The 17,325-nt window shown below is 53.5% G+C and overlaps 1 protein-coding gene across 1 annotated transcript; it reads left to right on the top strand.

Annotated features, from left to right (window-relative positions):
* The first annotated feature begins 1,626 nt into the window (after nt 1-1,626).
* On the top strand, nt 1,627-16,054 carry ILKAP (ILK associated serine/threonine phosphatase). Its single transcript, XM_054386049.1, has 12 exons — nt 1,627-1,672; nt 2,440-2,505; nt 2,947-3,003; nt 4,718-4,840; nt 5,693-5,819; nt 6,934-7,040; nt 7,990-8,083; nt 11,461-11,548; nt 12,538-12,659; nt 13,703-13,822; nt 15,134-15,215; nt 15,914-16,054. Exons 1-12 carry the CDS (start codon nt 1,627-1,629, stop codon nt 16,052-16,054), a joined length of 1,173 nt encoding a protein of 390 aa, XP_054242024.1.
* Nucleotides 16,055-17,325: the final 1,271 nt, after the last annotated feature.

Here is a 17,325-nt window from a genome sequence, read left to right as displayed (position 1 = left end):
ATACTTGTGTCAGGAGGAGCATGGACAGGGAGGGATGGGGCAGGCGGGCAGAGGACCCTTCACTGCAGACTGCATGCCATTCAGTTTGGGTTTCAGGTCATAGAAAGGGTCTTGACATCTTTTCTGAGCCACAGCTTCTTAGGCATCTCACCCTCTTGGCTCTGGCCTGAAGCTGCAGAGGGACTGTTTCTCCCAGCCTTGCTCCCTGAGCAGGCAAAAGCTTGCTCACCTAGGACAAGCTCAACAAACTTTTTTTTCCCTGCTGTGATCCATTTCAGAGACCTGGAGGCTGACTCATGCCCTTTCTGGAGAGAGAGGTGCCTACCTGGGGGGAGAAAGGGGCAAAACTGTGGCAGGGTAAAGCAGGGGACCAGGCTGCAACATCCCAGCTCTCGTGCTCTGGGAAAGGACTAGTTATTATGATCCCGTGTTTTAAGTAGGAGGCTAGGGGTAGAAACATTTGGTGCCACAGGGAAGAGGGGAGACTTCCAGGGTGGAGGCAGCTTCTGGGAGAGATAGGACCTACGTCTGCCAGTGACCAGACACAGTGCTGCCCATACTGCCAACGAGGGATGACCATGGGATGGGCATCCTCCAGCTAGAGCCAAAGTGTGCCTGAGGCCAGCAAACCTGCAGAGCAGACGACTCAGCTGGGATCCATCACACTGGAGGTTGAGGGAGGCATGGCTGCTCGCTGGGCACGTGTAGCATCCCCGCAGACCATTCACAGTTTGGGGGCTCCTCTTGCTGTCCTACCAGCTCTGCTCTTGCCAGCGCCATGTGCTACCCCAGTCAGGGGCCTCTGCACCTGTCCCCTCTACCACCACAGCACCCGGCCCAAGGTTTAGGCATGGCTGAGCCCCAGCAGTCACAAGGGAGCAGCAGTGTGCAGGGCAGGCAAGCACCGATGGGCAGACCAGAGGCCTGCAGTGGGGGAAGGCCGCCCTTCACGCCCCCAGTTCTACCGGCGATGGCACTACCCCTGGGCCCTGCCCGTCCTGTGCTCCGGGGTTGGCGCCTCGGGTCCCGGCCGTCTGCGCACACGTGAGGCTTGTTTGGTTCTGAAATAAATGTGTATTTAACGCAAGGTGCGCGCCCAGGCTTTGCTTTCGGGAATGGGGAGGGCGGGGCGGGGGCGCTCCAGGTACACAGTGGCCCGGGGCTGTGAGCGAGAGGGCCGCTGTGCCCCTGTGGGACCCACTGGGTAGGTGGCACCGGGCAACAGCACAAGCACTGGGCTGCGCGCAGAGCGCGCCCCTGCCGCTGGGCCACACGGCACCATCCAGGCGCCAGAGGGCGCTGTGCGACATTCCTGCGACATCCATCCCGCCCACGCTTCCCCACGCTTCCCCACACTCACGGAATTGGTCAATCTGGCGGCGTGAACGGCACTGATTGGCAGAGCGGCCCCGTCGTCCGATTGGCGGAGAAGATGCCGCGGAGATGTTTTTTGGGGAACCTCGCAGGATAGGTCCAAACTGAGGCTTTCCACTTCCGACAGACTGCGGGGCTACTTCCGGCCCGACCGCGGCCGCTGATTGGTTTGGGGGGAGATTGGCAGCGCGGGAGGGCGGGGTGGCTGCCTGAGCAGGAGGAAGCGGCCTTGGCGGTGGCGCTGCCGGTGGAATGGACTTGTTCGGGGACCTCCCGGAGCCCGGCTCCTCGGCGGCGGGTGAGGAGACCACAGCCTGGGACGATCAGCCAATCGCTATCCCCCTTTGCTCTGCTCTGCTCCAGGGCGGGGCCTCGCCCAGGCACGGCCTGACAGGCCTCAGGGCCCCGCCGGGCCTGCTACGGCAGGGTTGTGGGCAGCGAGCCTCTCCGGAGGGAGGCGCGGGTCCCGCTTCGGCTCGACCGCAGCCGCCGCTGCTTCTGCAGAGAGCGGGTCGGAGCGGCCGTAGCAGTTGAGGGCCCCCAGCTGAGGGGCAGGGAGGAAAGGAGCGGGGAGTGGGAAGGGACAGCTGCAGGAGAGGGTCGGTTAGAAATCGCTGGAGAAACTACAGCGTTTAAGGGTTGTTGTGGTTCTCTTTTCTCCCGGGTGTCGTTTAGATGCAGGTTGTTACCGAAGGCCACGCTGCAGCTTTCTGTTTTCTCTGCTGCTTTGGGTCCGTAGGCTGCTGTAATGGTGTTACCAGAAATAATTTTGTGCTTTCTAGGGTTGCTGAGGGATGTTAACACAAGCTGAGTGGATTGTTAGAGGGGGAAAAAAACCAAAACAAACCAATGAACCCCAAAAACCCTGACAAGCTGTTTTCAAGATAAAGATTCACATCATCCCAGGCAGGTGGTTGTTTTGCTTATGTAGGAGCTGTCTACATTAGGGAAAAAAGGTAACCAAGGTGGTTGTCTCACCTGTGTTTGCTTGTCTGTGGGTAGCCCTTCAAAAATCAACCACTGAATGCCTGCCCTAGGTCCTCACTCTGCTGTGGTGTCTTACAGGAAAGGAAGCTCAAAAAGGGGCTCTGCTCTTTGATGACCTTCCACCAGCCAGCAGTGCTGACTCAGGTATGGGTGCTCAGTTTGTGAAATTGGTTTGGCTGCCTGTGTTTTCTGCATCAGCTTCTCCTGAGGTGAAATTTATGTAAACCCTTTTGTTTGTTAGACAGGGTGCAGACAGTTGGGTTGTCAGCACTGGTGTGCAGTGCAGCCTTTTCTGTTTTTTGGGTTTTTTTTGGGGGGAGGATGGGGGGAGTTAGGGTGTTCTTCTTTGGATAACCAGAATGTGATGAGAGTTGTACAATTGTTCCATAGCATGTTCCATGTATTTGTCCTGAAGCAAATGTAAGGCCTAAGTCTGTTCCCACCATCCAGTAACAGAAGCTGAAATTCATCTCACCGTGGCATTTTGTAATTTCCACACCGTGGGAGGGCCATATGCAGAGCATTATGCTTTCAGAGAAACAAAGGGATTTATTCAGTTCTCCTTGCCTTTTTCTTGTGCTCCAGGAAAAGGAGGCTCTTTACTTTTCGATGATCTTCCACCAGCCAGCAGTGGTGACACAGGTAAGGAGCGGTGTCAGCTCACCAGAGCAGCTGCCCTGCCCTTCCTAGGAAACCCCCAGTGATGTAGCTTGTTGTGTTGGACACCTGGCAAGGTAACCTGGTGTCTGGGTTGGCAGGCACTGGCTGTGGCAGTGTGTTTGTGGCCAAATGTTTAAATTGGTTTATTGGCTCTTTAAAAGTAAACTTGGGTCCATTCCCAGAAGCAGAACCCCAGGCTGGCTTTTGGGGACTCCTGTTACCTATACCTGGAAGCTCCCTGCTTTGAGAATGAGTGCTTGCTAAGAGCAAATACAGTGCTGGCCTGGTGCTGCCACTGTCCTGCATTCTGTGGCTTCTCTGCTCTGGGCACAGGTGGCCTTCCTGTTCCTAGCTGTACATGTCTTCAAAATCAGACTGCTGGTCTGGCAAGACTCTCTGCTTGCAGCCACAGGATTGCTGTCATCTGAAAGGAGGTGAGGAGAAATCTGCAGTAGGAAAAGGCTAGGGTTCGTAGCTTTAATTTGTAACTTTTCTTCTGAAACACATAACAGATGTGCACATTCAGAGTAATAAAATGCCTTTAAAAAATTATTGGCATGATTTATAGACATAAATAATAATAATTTTTTAAAATGGAAGTGTTCCAACCTGAAACACTCACTTCCTGAGCAGTTAACTATAAAAAATGTGGTAGCTAAGAAACAGCAAGGCCAAGTGTAAGATCCTGCACCTGGGTCAGGGTAATCCCAAGCACAAATCCAGGCTGGGTGAGGAGTGGCTGAGAGCAGCCTGGGGGAGAAGGCCGTAGGGGTGTCAGTTGGTGACAAACTCCCCAAGAACCAGCAATGGTCCCTGGCAGCCCAGAGCCAGCTGAGTGCTGAGCTGCAGCCAGAGCAGGGAGAGCAGCAGCACAGGGAGGGGATTCTGCCCTCTGCTCTGCTCTGCTTAGACCCCACCTGCAGCACTGCCTCCAGCTCTGGGGCCCCCAGCACAAGAAGGACCTGGAGCTGCTGGAGAGTGTCCAGAGGAGGCCACCAAGATGATCAGAGGCTGGAGAACCTCCCCTGTGGGGCCAGGGTGGGAGAGTTGTGGCTGTTCATCCTGGAGAAGAGAAGGCTCCACGGAGACCTTAGAGCAGCCTTCCAGTAGCTGAAGGTCTCCAGGAGAGCTGGGGAGGGACTTTGGATAAGGTCTGGGAGTGCCAGGATGAGGGACAATGGCTTTGAGCTGGGAGAGGGGAGATTGAGACTGGAGATGAGGAAGAAGTTCTTAAGAATGAGGGTGGGGAGAGAGTGGCACAGGTTGCCCAGGGAGGCTGTGGCTGCGTCCTGCCTGGAGGTGTTCAGGGCTAGGCTGGATGAGGCCTTGAGCAGGCTGGGCTGGTGGGAGGTGTCCCTGCCCATGGCATGGGTTGGAACTGGATGAGCTTTCAGGTCCCTTCCAACCCACTCTATGGAGCTGCAGGTTGCTGGGGAGAATCAACACAACTGGAGTGTCCCTAGGATGAGGTCACACAGTGGGAGGTGACCAAAGATGCTCTCCAGACCTGCAGGCTACCCCTGCTGAGTGAGGTTGTGTGTGCCTTTGTGGTCGGTTGGTGTGCCTTGTTCAGTCACCCGTGGCTACTCAGTGCTGTGTCAGTGTGCGAGGTTATGCTCCTGAGTGCTTTCGTGCTGAGTTTTTGCTGGTCAAACAGGTAGAAAATTTCAGCCACCTGTGTTTTGCTTTCTTTCAGCTCCCAGTGCTACTGAGCAGGTCTCATCAGCAGAATGCCATGGGAAAGGGGAGAAGAGGAAGTCCTTTGAGGAGAAAGAGAAGAATGGCAGGGAAGAACTTGTGGAAAAGAAAGTTTGTAAAGGTTTTCACACAGTTTGAAAACAAATGTCCTTGAATTGTGCTTTTGACGTGGGGCTGAGTAAGTCCAGACCAAAGCTAAGCTTTGGGTTTTGAGTCCACTTGTGTTTTCAGCCTCTCACTGGGGCCAAGCTGCTGTGGTGGTCTGAGGAAGCCCCTCAAGCTCCCTGATATATTGCCCCCCTCACCTGGGCCTTCTTACTGGCCTTGCTGAAGTGGCAGAAGCAGCAAGCACCTCAGCATTTGCAGAAATTTCTTTGCTGCCGAGAGGGGGACTGGTTGTGAAACCTCTGGAAGGCCAGAGCCTCACCAGTTTCTTGTGCCCCAGCCACAAATCCTTCCCCTGAGTGGCTGCTAAGACCAGAGAGACACTTGGTGTTCCATATGGGACATTTGACTTCAGGACAAGTGGCTGTCTTGTGTGGCAGCTTTGGGAATAAAATGTGTTTAGAGGAACAGGGAAAAGGATCTCTTGAAACAGCAGGGCCTGACTTCCTGTCCTTGTCCCACTCTTCAAAGCTGGGCTTTGCTTCATCTGCAAGGTCATTGCTGAAGGCTCCCTGGCCCCCCACCCCTTTTGTTGAGCCCTGTCTGATGCCAGCAGTCCTGCTTGGCTACAGGTACCTGCCAAAAACGGGGGCAGGCAGCTTCTGTAGCTGCTCACCTTGGGGGCGCTTCAGCACCCGTGTTAGAAAGAACTGTGTCTTCTGCAGCAGGAGGGGCAGGTGGTTTCTGCAGGACTAGGGCTGTGGTTTGCTGCAGTGTCAGGGCAGGGTTCTGAAAGCTGCAAAGTAGTCACTGATGGGCTGAGGAGATGGGGGAGTTTGATCTGCATGTCTGCTTTTTTCTCATGTAGGGTCTGCAGGCATTCTTGGCTTGAAGGGTTATGTGGCAGAGAGGAAGGGAGAACGAGAGGATATGCAGGATGCCCACGTCATCCTGAATGACATTACTGAAGAGTGCCAGCCTCTGCCCTCTCAAATGTAAGTGGGCCCCAGCTGCTAGAATAATGCTGGGGGTTGCAGACATCACAGGGATGAAGGAGCTCCAGCTGGCTTCAGCTCAGCCTGTGAGCTGATCCTTTGACTTCAGGCAGCTCTTGACTGCTCCTGCATTATGGGCTGTGGTTTAGGCTTGTTGGGTGGATTCTTCAGCTGTGTTCCTGGGCAGATCACAGGACTGTAGAGATACATCTCTTGGGGTGGCTCAGGGGATTGGGTCACTCACCTCACAAAGAGCGTGAGGGCCCAGTAACTCTGGATGTCGAACTTCTGTTGTCCAGATGTAAGTGGATGCTTAATTATAAGTAATCAGCGTTTGTCTTGGGGATTTCACAGTGTGTAAAACCTGACCTGTGGCAATGGAGAATGCTCAAAAGGGAACAGATAGCTCCCATCTTAAGAGTTTTATATCTCTCAGCAAATGAATGCGTGTAAGTTTGTGCAGGGAGGAGGGTATGCATTGAAAGGAATGGTTTCAAGCGTCATAGAATTATGGAATGGTCTGGGTTGGAAGGGACCTTTGAAGGTCACCCAGTCCAACTCCCTGCACTCAGCAGGGACATCCTCCACTAGATCAGGTTGCTCAAAGCCCTGTCCAGCCTCATCTTGAATATCTCCAGGGATGGGGCTGCAACCACCTCCCTGGGCAACCTGTTGCAGTGTTCCAACAGCCTCCTGGTACTGGATTTAGCTTCTGAAGTAATCATTGACCTGAGAGCTTCATGTGCTGGGGAATCTAAGTTTTTTTTGTCTGTAGCATGGTTTCAACAGGTTTAGGCATGGAAAGAACTGTAAGATTCTTCAGCCTGTAGCGCTGGGACATTGCAGTGCTCCTGAGGTTAGATGTTCAGCTACTTTTCTGCTAAGGTGTGCTCTGTAAACTCTTCTGCCCTTCATTTTCTTGAGGGGTGGGCAATGACAAAGAAGATTCCCAGCTCAGTGCTTGCACATGTGAACTGTCTTGGTTTAAAGACTAGGTGCCTTGTGCCTTGTGCCTTGAGGATGCAGTGTGTTATGGGGACAAATGTAAATGATCTTTCCCCTCTGGCTGACAGCCTCTCTTAGCCCCTTTCTTCTACTCTTTGTTCCTTCACAGCACACGGGTCTCATACTTTGCTGTTTTTGATGGCCACGGGGGAGTCCGAGCCTCAAAATTTGCAGCACAGAATCTGCACCAAAACCTGATTAAGAAATTTCCTAAAGGTGAGAGGACTGGAACAAGGGCCACAGGACAACCATTACCTTTTCTGCCTTGACATTAGGGCAATGGATAGGGAAACCAACTTGTTTGGGTGTAGTTCTGCAGTGTATTGAATCCTATCACAGAATAAGTTGGGCTGGAAGAGACCTGAAAGCTCATCCAGTTCCAGCCCATGCCATGGGCAGGGACACCTCCCACCAGTCCAGGTGGCTCAAGGCCTCATCCAGCCTGGCCTGAAACACCTCCAGGCAGGAGGCATCCACAGCCTCCCTAGGCAACCAGTGCCAGTCTCTCCCCACCCTCACTCAAGGATTTCTTCCTCATCTCCAGTCTCACTTTCTTCTCTCCCAGCTCAAAGCCATTGTCCCTTGTCCTGGCACTCCCAGCCCTTGTCCAAAGTCCCTCTCCTGCAGCCCCTTCAGGCACTGGAAGGCTGCTCTGAGGTCTCCCTGGAGCCTTCTCTTCTCCACACTGAACAGCCACAACTCTCCCAGCCTGTCCCCATGGGTGAAGTTTTACAGCCCTCTGATAATATTTGTGGCTTCCTCTGGACCTGCTCCAACAGTTCCATGCCCTTCTTGTGCTGTGTTCTCATCTCCAGTGGGCTTGTGATTCTGGGCTGTTGCCTGGGGTAGAGGGCTGGCCGCCTTTCTGGCACAGGGGCACTAGTGGCCAGTTATGAACTGCTAAGCAAGTGACAGATGCACTGTTGCCAGTTTTGGTATTGCCATTTGAAGCATGACAAGATGTCCCTGGGGACAAGAATATGTTAGAAACCTTCATGCATGCTGCAGCACAGATTGCTAGTAGCTTGAGCCCAAGATGTGCCCTCCCTGCTCTGCACAGGGTCTGAGGTGCAGTAGCTTGATCCAGTGCTGGCTGAGCGAAGGAAGGGCCTGGGACAGGTCAGCTGTGTTGCAGCTGGAGCTGATTTGCTGTTCTGTCTGCCAGGTGAGGTAGTCAGCGTGGAGAAAACCGTGAAGAGATGCCTCTTGGACACCTTCAAACACACAGATGAGGAGTTTCTGAAGCAGGCATCCAGCCAGTAAGTGTCCATGCTTCCCCTGTGTCTGGATTTCTTAACTGGCATCTCACAGGCTCTGAGCAGGCCAGAGGAAACCTTGAGTAGTGCCCATGTTTTGCCAGCTCCCTGTGCTGCTTAGCTGTGCCAGGCTGTAACGCTGCCAGCTAGTGCCTGCTAGCTCTGGATCACAGCATGTTCTGCTCTTACTCTGTCATATGCACTTTGCAGGACCCTTTAGACTAAAATGCATGTCTGTGGTGAAGGGAGGAACCAGAACATGGCCAAGAATGCACTTCCAGCCCTACCAGGGCACCTTGATTGCCTTTTCTACCACCTTGCTGCAGTGACTTGTGCTGTACTGCCTGAGATGGGGTCTCTGATGTCACCAAAGCAAGGCAGCAGACTGTCTGTAGAGCAGTGCTTTGCATGCTGCCTGCAGCTTTCTTTAGAGCTGCTTGCCCTGAGTGAGGGTGTGCTTGTCAGGGCAGAGCACATAGAATCCTAGAATGGCTCAGAGCTCATCTATTACAGCCCCCTTGTCATGGGCAGGAAAACCCCTCAACTAGGTTTGTTTGCCCAGGGCCTCATCCAACCTGGCCTTGAACACCCCCAGGCAGGAAAGATCCACAGCCTCCCTGGGCAGCCTGTGCCAGACTCTCACCACCCTCACACTGCAGAAATTCTTCCTCAGCTCCACTCTAACCCTGCTCTGCCTCAGCTCCAAACCATTCCCCTTGGCCTGTCTCAGACACCCTCAGCAAAAGTCTCTCTGCAGCCTTCCTGCAGGATCCCTTCAGGTCCTGGCAGGCAGCTCTGAGGTCCCCCTGGAGCCTTCTCCTCTCCAGGCTGCACACCCCCAGCTCCCTCATCCTGGCCTCATAGCAGAGCTGCTCCAGCCCTTGGATCATCCTTGTGGCCTCCTCTGGCCTTTTCCAGCAGCTCTGTGTCCTTCTCCTGCTGGGGATACCAGAGCTGGAGGCAGGACTGGAGGTGAGGTCTGAGCAGAGCCCAGGGGCAGAATCCCCTCTCCTGCCCTGCTGCCCACACTCCTCTGGCTGCAGCCCAGCACACATCTGCCTGAGGGCTGCAGGAGGGCAATGCTGGCTCCTGGAGAGCTTCTCAGCAACCAACACCTCCAAGTCTCTTTCTTCAGGGTGCTCCTAACCCACTCAGCACCCAGCCTGGATCCGTGCCTGGGGATGGTGTGACTGTATGCAGAACCTTGCATTATGGGTTGTTGAACCTCATGCAGTTGGCACTGGTCCTCTTCTCCAGATCCCTTTGGGTGTTGTCCCTGCCCTCAAGTGAGTCCAGCACCACACAGCTTGGTGTCATCAGCAGACTTGCTGAGAGTGCCTCAGTGCCACTGATTTCTGAGCCTGCTCTTAGTGCCCTGTGTTGAAAGACTTCAACTCTCCCAAGGCAAGGCTAAATTTTCCTTTGTGGTTTCAAAAGAGCTGAAGAAAGGTTGCTGGAAGAAGGTCCTTCACCTTAGGCTGTTTCTCACTGATTCTTTTTGAATGAACCTGAAAATTTCTTAGATGAGAATTTGCCTCTCACCTGAGTTGGAGTGCATACACCCTTCACTTCTCTTGGTGTCTGCTGGCCTGCCACCCCCTGTGTGCTTGGGGAAGATGGAGAATGCTTTCCAAACAGTCACTTTGCTACCAGGCCTTTACGCTTTTGGGTTTTTAAGGTTGAGGGGGATGAAGTGTTTTACTTTTTTTAATCTGTTTTGTAATTCTAACTTGTTTGTTTCAGACTCCAACTTCTATTTCTCCACTTGTAGCACAGATTGAGAGGCAATCTTCCAGTTTTCAGTAAATTGCAGTCTGGGTCAGTCTCTTAAACCTGATCAGATCACCAGGTCTGACCAGAACAAAAAAAAAAAAAAAAAAAAAAAAACAAAAACTTCCTTGAGGTTGCCCCACGTGTCATTCCCAAACCACTCTTTGGTCAGAACTGTGACTTGTGACAAAGGCATTACAAAAAGGATTGCTAAAAGTGGCTGAACTGGGTGTAGAAAACAGTCTGCTAGAGGTGGTTTCATTGAAGGATGGCATCACAGCCATGCTTCATTGTAAGCAGGGCTCGTCTGGCAGCTGCCATCCAAGAAAGGCTTCTTTTACCCAGAGCTCTGGAGATACAAGGGAAGCACCAGGAGAGTGAAGGAGAGCTGCTGCTGCTGAGGTGTGGTGGTGAGGGTTGAGTCAGGCAGAGCTACTGGGGAAAAAACGGAAAGGAAACGAGAGTGAAAGGAAGGCAGCTCTGCTGCAGTGCTGGCCCCGCCTGCCTTCTGCTGCAAAGCAGGAGGCTCCTGAGGGTGAGGTTGGGCTGCTGTTTGCTTGTAATGATACAGCTTCTGGGCAGCCACTGATGAGTTTGCTGGAAGCTGAGTGCGAGGGTGGACCATGGCTGGCAGGATTTGTGCATTTAGAAGGTGGGACTCTGCAACTCTGTCCTGGTCCAGCTCACTATTTAATCATAGATCCATGGATGGGTTGGGTTGGAAGGGACCCCAAAGATCATCCAGCTCCAACCCCCTACCATGGGCAGGGACACCTCCCACCAGCCCAGGTTGCTAAAGGCCTCATCCAAACTGGCCTCTCCAGGGAGAGGACACCACTGCCTCCCTGGGCAGCCTGTTCCAGTGTCAGGTACTGGCCCAGGTGCTCAGTACCAGCAGCTTCCCTACCTGCTTGCAGGCAGCTGCTGGGAGCTCATGCTGGCTGGCTGCTGCATACTGGCAGAGTCTGCTGTAACCGTGTGAGAGCTGAGATCTCCTATCCCAAACTGACAACAACCAGGCTAGCTCAGTCTGAAAGCAAATGGAAGCTGTATTGACAAGCAAATCTACAATCTATGATGAAATGCAATGAATATGTACAAATAGACACTATTCACAACATTTACAAATATGTACAATCAACTGAAAAAGCACAACGAAGTTCCCTTTGCTTCCCCCAAGGGGCCTGTCCCATAAACCAGAACCCCCAGACCCCCTCTGGCAGAAGGCAGAGAGTCAAGAAGCAGAGAGGCTGTTAGACTTAGCTTGTCAAGGTCACTCTGTTATCTTCAGCCAGAAAAGAAGCAGCAGGCAGACAGAAGCCCAGCAAGCTGTGAACTGCCCAACTCCCCAACCTTGTTTTGAGTGGTGGTTCTTACACATTTCTGTCTCTCCAATGGAAGTGTTTAGAATAATCATTATTTTGCTTTCTTACACCCAGTAGTGACTTATTGACATTCTTTCGCTTTCTCTGCTCTAACTCTGTGAAGAAAAATTAAAAAGAGAGTTTTAAACCATCACAGCTGCTTCCTTGAGTCTCCAGGAGCACTCTGTGACTGACTTCTGGAACATTGTTTTCCCCCTCAGTACTCTGTTTTTGTGTTCCCTTCAGGAAGCCAGCATGGAAGGATGGCTCTACAGCCACTTGTGTCCTAGCTGTTGACAATACTCTCTACATAGCCAACCTTGGGGACAGCCGGGTAAGGACCACACAGCAGCCTGCTGCTGGCATCTCAGCTCCACTGTGAGCTTCCCTTGGCACGAAGGGTGAGGGGATGGTGTGGGATATACACTTGTCCTGAGCTCCAGAGCTGGTCCTACAAAGCATCACCTTGTGGGTGCAGGGTGCTTCTGTATTGTCTCCCATAGTGTCTGTACTCCAACTGCCTGACTGGTTCAGGACTGACCAAAAGCTGAAGTGTATTAAGGACGTTGTCCAAATGCCTCTTAGACTCTGTCACGTTTGTCTGGGGCATCAACCACGTCTCTAGGAAGCCTGTTCCAGTTTCTGGCCACCCTTTTGTAAAGAAATGTTTCCTAATGTCCAGTCTAGTACTCTGTTGGTGCAGCTTTGAACCGTTCCAATGTGTCTTGTCCCTGGACAGCCTGCAGCAGATCTGGAGAGCCTCTTTGGTCACCTCCCACTGTGTAGCCGCACCCCAGGGACACTGTGGTTGTGTTGATTCTCCCCAGCGACCTACAGCTCCGTAGAATGGGTTGGGTTGCTCAAGGCCTCATCCAGCCTGGCCTTCAACATCTCCAGGGAGGAGACAGCCACAGCCTCCCTGGGCAACCTGTGCCAGTCTCTCCCCACCCTCATTCTCAAGAACTTCTTCCTCATCTCCAGTCTCAATCTACCCTCTCCCAGCTCAAAGCCATTGTCCCTCATCATGGCACTCCCAGCCCTTGTCCAAAGTCCCTCCCCAGCTCTCCTGGAGCCCCTTCAGGTACTGGAAGGCTGCTCCGAGGCCTCCCTGGATCCTACTCTTCTCCAGGATGAACAGCCCCAACTCTCTCAGCCTGTCCCCACAGGGGAGGTTCTCCAGCCCTCTGTGATCATCTTGGTGGCCTTCTCTGGACCCTCTCCAGCAGCTCCAGGTCCTTGTGCTGGAGCTGCAGAGCTGGAGGCAGTGCTGCAGGGGGGCTGCCTGCAGTGGCTGTGTGCTCACCAAGTCTCATGTCAGCACAGGCCGTTCTGTGTCGCTACAACGCAGAGAGCCAGAAGCATGCGGCCCTGAGCCTCAGCAAGGAGCACAACCCCACGCAGTACGAGGAGCGGATGCGCATCCAGAAGGCTGGGGGCAACGTCAGGTGAGTGCCCGAGGGATAAGAGCTGCTGAACTGCGCTGGCTTCGGGCTGAGCACTGAGTTTCTGCTGTCTCCTGAGCCCAGTGCTTGTGTTAGTGACAGCTTGGAGTAAACCTTCCTGCCAGGGGGAGGCACAGTGATGCCTGAGATGGTGAAAGAGTCAGTGGCCTGATTAAGACCTCAGCTGGAGTGCTGTGTCCAGCTATGGAACCCTCAACATAAGAGAGACATGGACCTGCTAAAGGGGGGTCCAGAGAAGGCCACAAACATGATCAGGGGCTGGAGAACCTTCCCTGTATGACAGGCTGGAAGAGTTGGGGCTGTTCAGCCTGGAGAAGAGAAAGCTCTGGGGACACCTCAGAGCTGTATTTCAATATCTGAAGGGGACCTCTGGGAGGGCTGGGGAGGGGCTGTTTGGAAGGGCTTGCGGTGACAGGACGAGGGACAGTGGTTTGAAACTGGAGCAGGAGAGGTTTAGGTTGGACATCAGGAGAAAGTTCTGCACAATGAGGGTGGTGAGACACTGGCATAGGCTGCCCAGAGAGGTGCTGGAACCTAGGTCCCTGGAGGTGTTCAAGGCCAGGCTGGATGAGACCTTGAGCAACCTTGGCTGGTGGGAGGTGTCCCTGCCTGTGGCAGAGGGGCTGGAACTGGATGAGCTTTAAGGTCCTTTCAGCCCAAACCATTGTATGAAAATGCATTGGTTCTTGCTTCTTTCAAGAGCCTTCTAGTTGAGCCAGTCTCTGGGGGCTGGTGTCATGATGGGCAGAGCACAGAGGGGGCTGCTGCCTCAGATCTGGTCTTGCCTGCTTCCACGCTGCACTTGTGTTGAAATGCAGCTTTCTAGATACCTTGCTGAAAACTCCCAGTGAGTTCACTGGAGGCTGTCTCCAGCACCGCATACAACTCTTACTTCCTTGGCTTGCCAGGATAAGCAGGACTTGAGTTAGGACAGGGAGACAGAGAACAGCCTTGACTCTTTTGCCCAGTTCAGGGATGGCAAGGTGCTGGGTGTGGGGCTGTCTCTGACTGTGTGCCTGGTGCAGGGATGGCAGGGTGCTGGGCGTGCTGGAGGTCTCGCGCTCCATCGGCGATGGGCAGTACAAGCGCTGCGGCGTCATCTCTGTGCCCGACATCAAGCGCTGCCAGCTGACACACAACGACAGGTAAGCAGGGGCCCAGCTACTTCCTGCCCTGCTCAGGAGGGGCAGCACAACCCACTGTGGGGCTGAGGAGCTCAGACTGGGGACGCTCTCACTGCTGGTGCCCCTCTGACCCATTCCGTACCGACACAATGGGGCTGTACTGCTGCCTCGCTCTGCCGAGAGGCTGGAAGGCTGCTGGGGCAGAATCTTGGCTTTGCACCAGTGATGCAAGCCTTGGACTGATTTCGTGCTCTGAACAAGTTCACACACCAGTGCTCCAGCAGTTGGTTAAGACTTGGATGTTCCTATCCTGACCCAAGAGTGGTTTCTGGCAACCATGGTGTCCACAAATGCCACAACATTCAGCTCTGATACTTGTAGATTTGAGAAAGTTTTCCCATGTGTGATTGGCAGTGACAGCTTGCTGTGAGCTCTTGTGTCAGGATGGCCCTGCAGGCTCTCTGAGATGAGAATGTAACCCAGCACTGCTGCTGCTGGGATTAGAGTTCCCTATCAAGTGATCTGCTCAAATATTTCCAAAGATATCCTGAGCATCATGCTCCAAAGTGATGTCTTCACAGACATGTGCTGCTCTCCAGGCTGGGACCTCTGCAGGATGGTTGCAGGCTTCCTTGTCTGGTGGCTCTGGTGAGGACTCCTGATTGATGCAGTCCCTCTTGCAGACAGGAGGTGCACAGCAGGCTATGGTGGGCAGCTGAGAGGCAGCAGTCCTTGGCCTGGGCTTTGTATCTCCTCAACCTTTTTCAGCATGTGGCAGTACCTTGTGGCAGTTCTTGGGTCAATTACAACTGTTTTTCTGGGTGGAGCTGCTTGCTTTTCTTTTGACTATTTAAGCCAAGATATCATGTAGCTGAGGAGCATGGACATGTAGAGGGTTTGAAGGGATGCACATAGCATCCTAAACTAGCTGTGTTTCTCAAGAGAGAAAGCAAGCAGAGAAGCTCTTTGCTCAAAGAGTTCTTTTCATGATGCGTTTTCCCTGTGAAGTAGCGTTAGCAGTTCCTGGAGATAGGATGGAGCCTTCCAGCAGTGTCATGTATGAGATTGCCTAAGTTTGTGGTGTAAGTAGCACTGCCAGGATATCCTGACCCAGATCTGATGTTGTTTGCTTGCCCCTTTGATTTTGAGTTGTCTCAGCTCTGGTTCTGGAGTGCCAGAGAATTTCTGGTGCTTTTAAGGTATTTTCAGATGAGCTTTATGGCACCTACAGGTTGGAATGGAGCATGGGTACTCATAAAATGGCTTGAGGGGGTTGTTGTAGGTGGGAAGCCAAAGATTCAACCTTGAAATCTATCTCTGCTGGATTTCCAGGTTCATTCTGATAGCATGTGATGGCCTGTTTAAAGTCTTTACACCAGAAGAAGCTGTGAACTTCATTGTGTCATGCCTGGAGGTGAGGAGAAGGCAGCAGGGGGCTGGGTTTGTGAGTGCAGGGGCACAAAACTGAATGACTCTGACCTGCAGAAATGTGCTTCTGCCAGGGCGTCCGCCCTTGAGTACCTGGGGGATCCTTACTTGTCTTGCTCCCAGCTGTCAGCCTGGAGAAGAGAAGGCTCCAGGGAGACCTCAGAGCAGCCTTCCAGTACCTGAAGGGGCTCCAGGAGAGCTGGGGAGGGACTTGGGACAAGGGCTGGGAGTGGTAGGATGAGAGCCAATGGCTTTTTGCTGGGAGAGGAGATTGAGACTGGAGGTGAGGAAGAAATTCTTTGTAGTGAGGGTGGGGAGAGACTGGCACAGGCTTCCCAGGGAGGCTGTGGCTGTCTCCTCCCGGAGGTGTTCAACGTCATGCTGGATGAGGCCTTGAGCAGGCTGGGCTGGTGGGAGGTGTCCCTGCCCATGGCAGGGGGTTGGAGCTGGATGAGCTTTGAGGTCCCTTCCAACCCAACCCATTTCATGATTGTGTGCTTTGCAGTCACCTTGTGCTTGCACCTTCCTACCTTGCTGGGAGCAGTCAGCTTTGCTGTTCAAGAAGCTGCAAATATGGCCCTTCAGGGTGTAGTTTATTGGCCATGGCAGTTGGGTTATGGTTGGGCTTGATAATCTTAGAGGTCCTTCCCAACCTGAAGGGTTGTGTGCTTGCTGGTTCCACAGGACAAGAGCATCCAGGCACGGGAGGGGCGGCCGGAGGCGGCGGTGCGCTACGAGACGGCATGCAACAGGCTGGCCAGCAAGGCCGTGCAGCGCGGCTCCGCCGACAACGTCACTGTGCTGCTGGTGCAGGTGCAGCACTGAGCAGGCCCTGGGAAGGGACAGGCTGGGGCTGTGTGTGGGGATCCAGGACAGGGGGTGTCCCACCGGCTGCTCCTCCATGTAAATAAAGTTTGGGGTTCTTTTTCTAATGCTTGGCTCACAGTTTTCTGTGTGGCTGCCATGCTGGCTCAGCCCGTGCCAAAATCTCTTCTCCTGTCCTGTGTGAATGTCTTTGCAAACCAAATAAACCTGTCTGGCAGAGGTGCTAGCAAGAGCAGGCATCTGTGGGCACAAGCTCTGCTGTGGTTCCAAATGGTGCCCTTCTGCTGTTCCTTTCTTTGGGCAAGGCCCTGCTCTGGTGGGGTTTGCTGGGAGCTCCTCTCAGGCTGTGCTGTGAGCACTGTGCAATGCCTCAGGCCAGCAGCTTGGGACACAGTGTGGGCCCTCTGCTCACTGCCAGGAAGGAGATGTTCCAGTTCTGGAGCTGGGATGAGGGTGCATTCACAAACACTGCTTCTGGAGCAGCTGCCAGCCTTCCCTGTGAGGAAAGGCTGAGAGCCCTGGGGCTGTTTAGTCTGGAGAAGAGAAGGTTGAGAGGCGATCTGATCAATGTCTATCAATATCTGAGGGGTGGGTGTCAGAAGGAAGGGGCCAGGCTCTGCTCAGTGGTGCCCAGAGATAGGACAAGGACCAACAGGTACAAGCTGGAACCCAGGAGGTGCCACCTCAGCATGAGGAGAAACTTCTTTGGTTTTTTTGGTGAGGGTGCTGGAGGCCTGGAGCAGGCCACCAGAGAGATTGTAGAGTCTCCTCCTCTAGTGACTTTCCAACCCCACCTGGATGTGTTCTGTGTGCCCTGCTCTGGCAGAGGGGTTGGTCTAGATGATCTCCAGAGGTCCCTTCCAGCCCCTATCATTCTATGACTGATTCCCTCTGCTTGCAGGCACATGATGAGTTTTCCCAGTTGGTGGTATGGAGCTGGCTCCTGCTGTTTACTTGGAAAGTGTCTGCATCAGCTGGACCTGCCAGGCAGCTGAGATAAGGGGAGGCTCTGTGCTTGTCTGGGTGCTATCTGAGAAGCAGACATCTCAGGTTGCTATGGAGTGTCTTGTGTCTCATCCTGCCCCCATTCCTCTACCAGCTGTTGCTGCAGAGAGCAGGTGGGATATTTTCCAGAGTAAATTTGGCTTGTGACCAAATGACGGTGTTGGAAGTTCCACAATTGGGCTGCCAAAGCACTTCAGTTTCAGGGGATGCAGCTTTCCTGTCCTGGGGGCAAGACACTGCAGCGAGGGAGTTGAGCCACTGGGTCT

This window comes from Indicator indicator, chromosome 13, assembly GCF_027791375.1.
Source record: "Indicator indicator isolate 239-I01 chromosome 13, UM_Iind_1.1, whole genome shotgun sequence".
Classification (NCBI taxonomy): domain Eukaryota; kingdom Metazoa; phylum Chordata; class Aves; order Piciformes; family Indicatoridae; genus Indicator; species Indicator indicator.
The sequence above is the reverse complement of the archived record's forward strand: the minus strand, read 5'-3'. Positions and strand labels throughout refer to the sequence as shown.

Excerpts from the sequence above, each read along its gene's own strand:
- ILKAP (XM_054386049.1), top strand. The coding sequence starts at position 1,627 with ATGGACTTGTTCGGGGACCTCCCGGAGCCCGGCTCCTCGGCGGCGG. Across the intron at positions 1,673-2,439 it reads GCCCGGCTCCTCGGCGGCGG|GAAAGGAAGCTCAAAAAGGG; the intron begins GTGAGGAGACCA and ends GGTGTCTTACAG. Across the intron at positions 13,823-15,133 it reads CAGCTGACACACAACGACAG|GTTCATTCTGATAGCATGTG; the intron begins GTAAGCAGGGGC and ends CTGGATTTCCAG.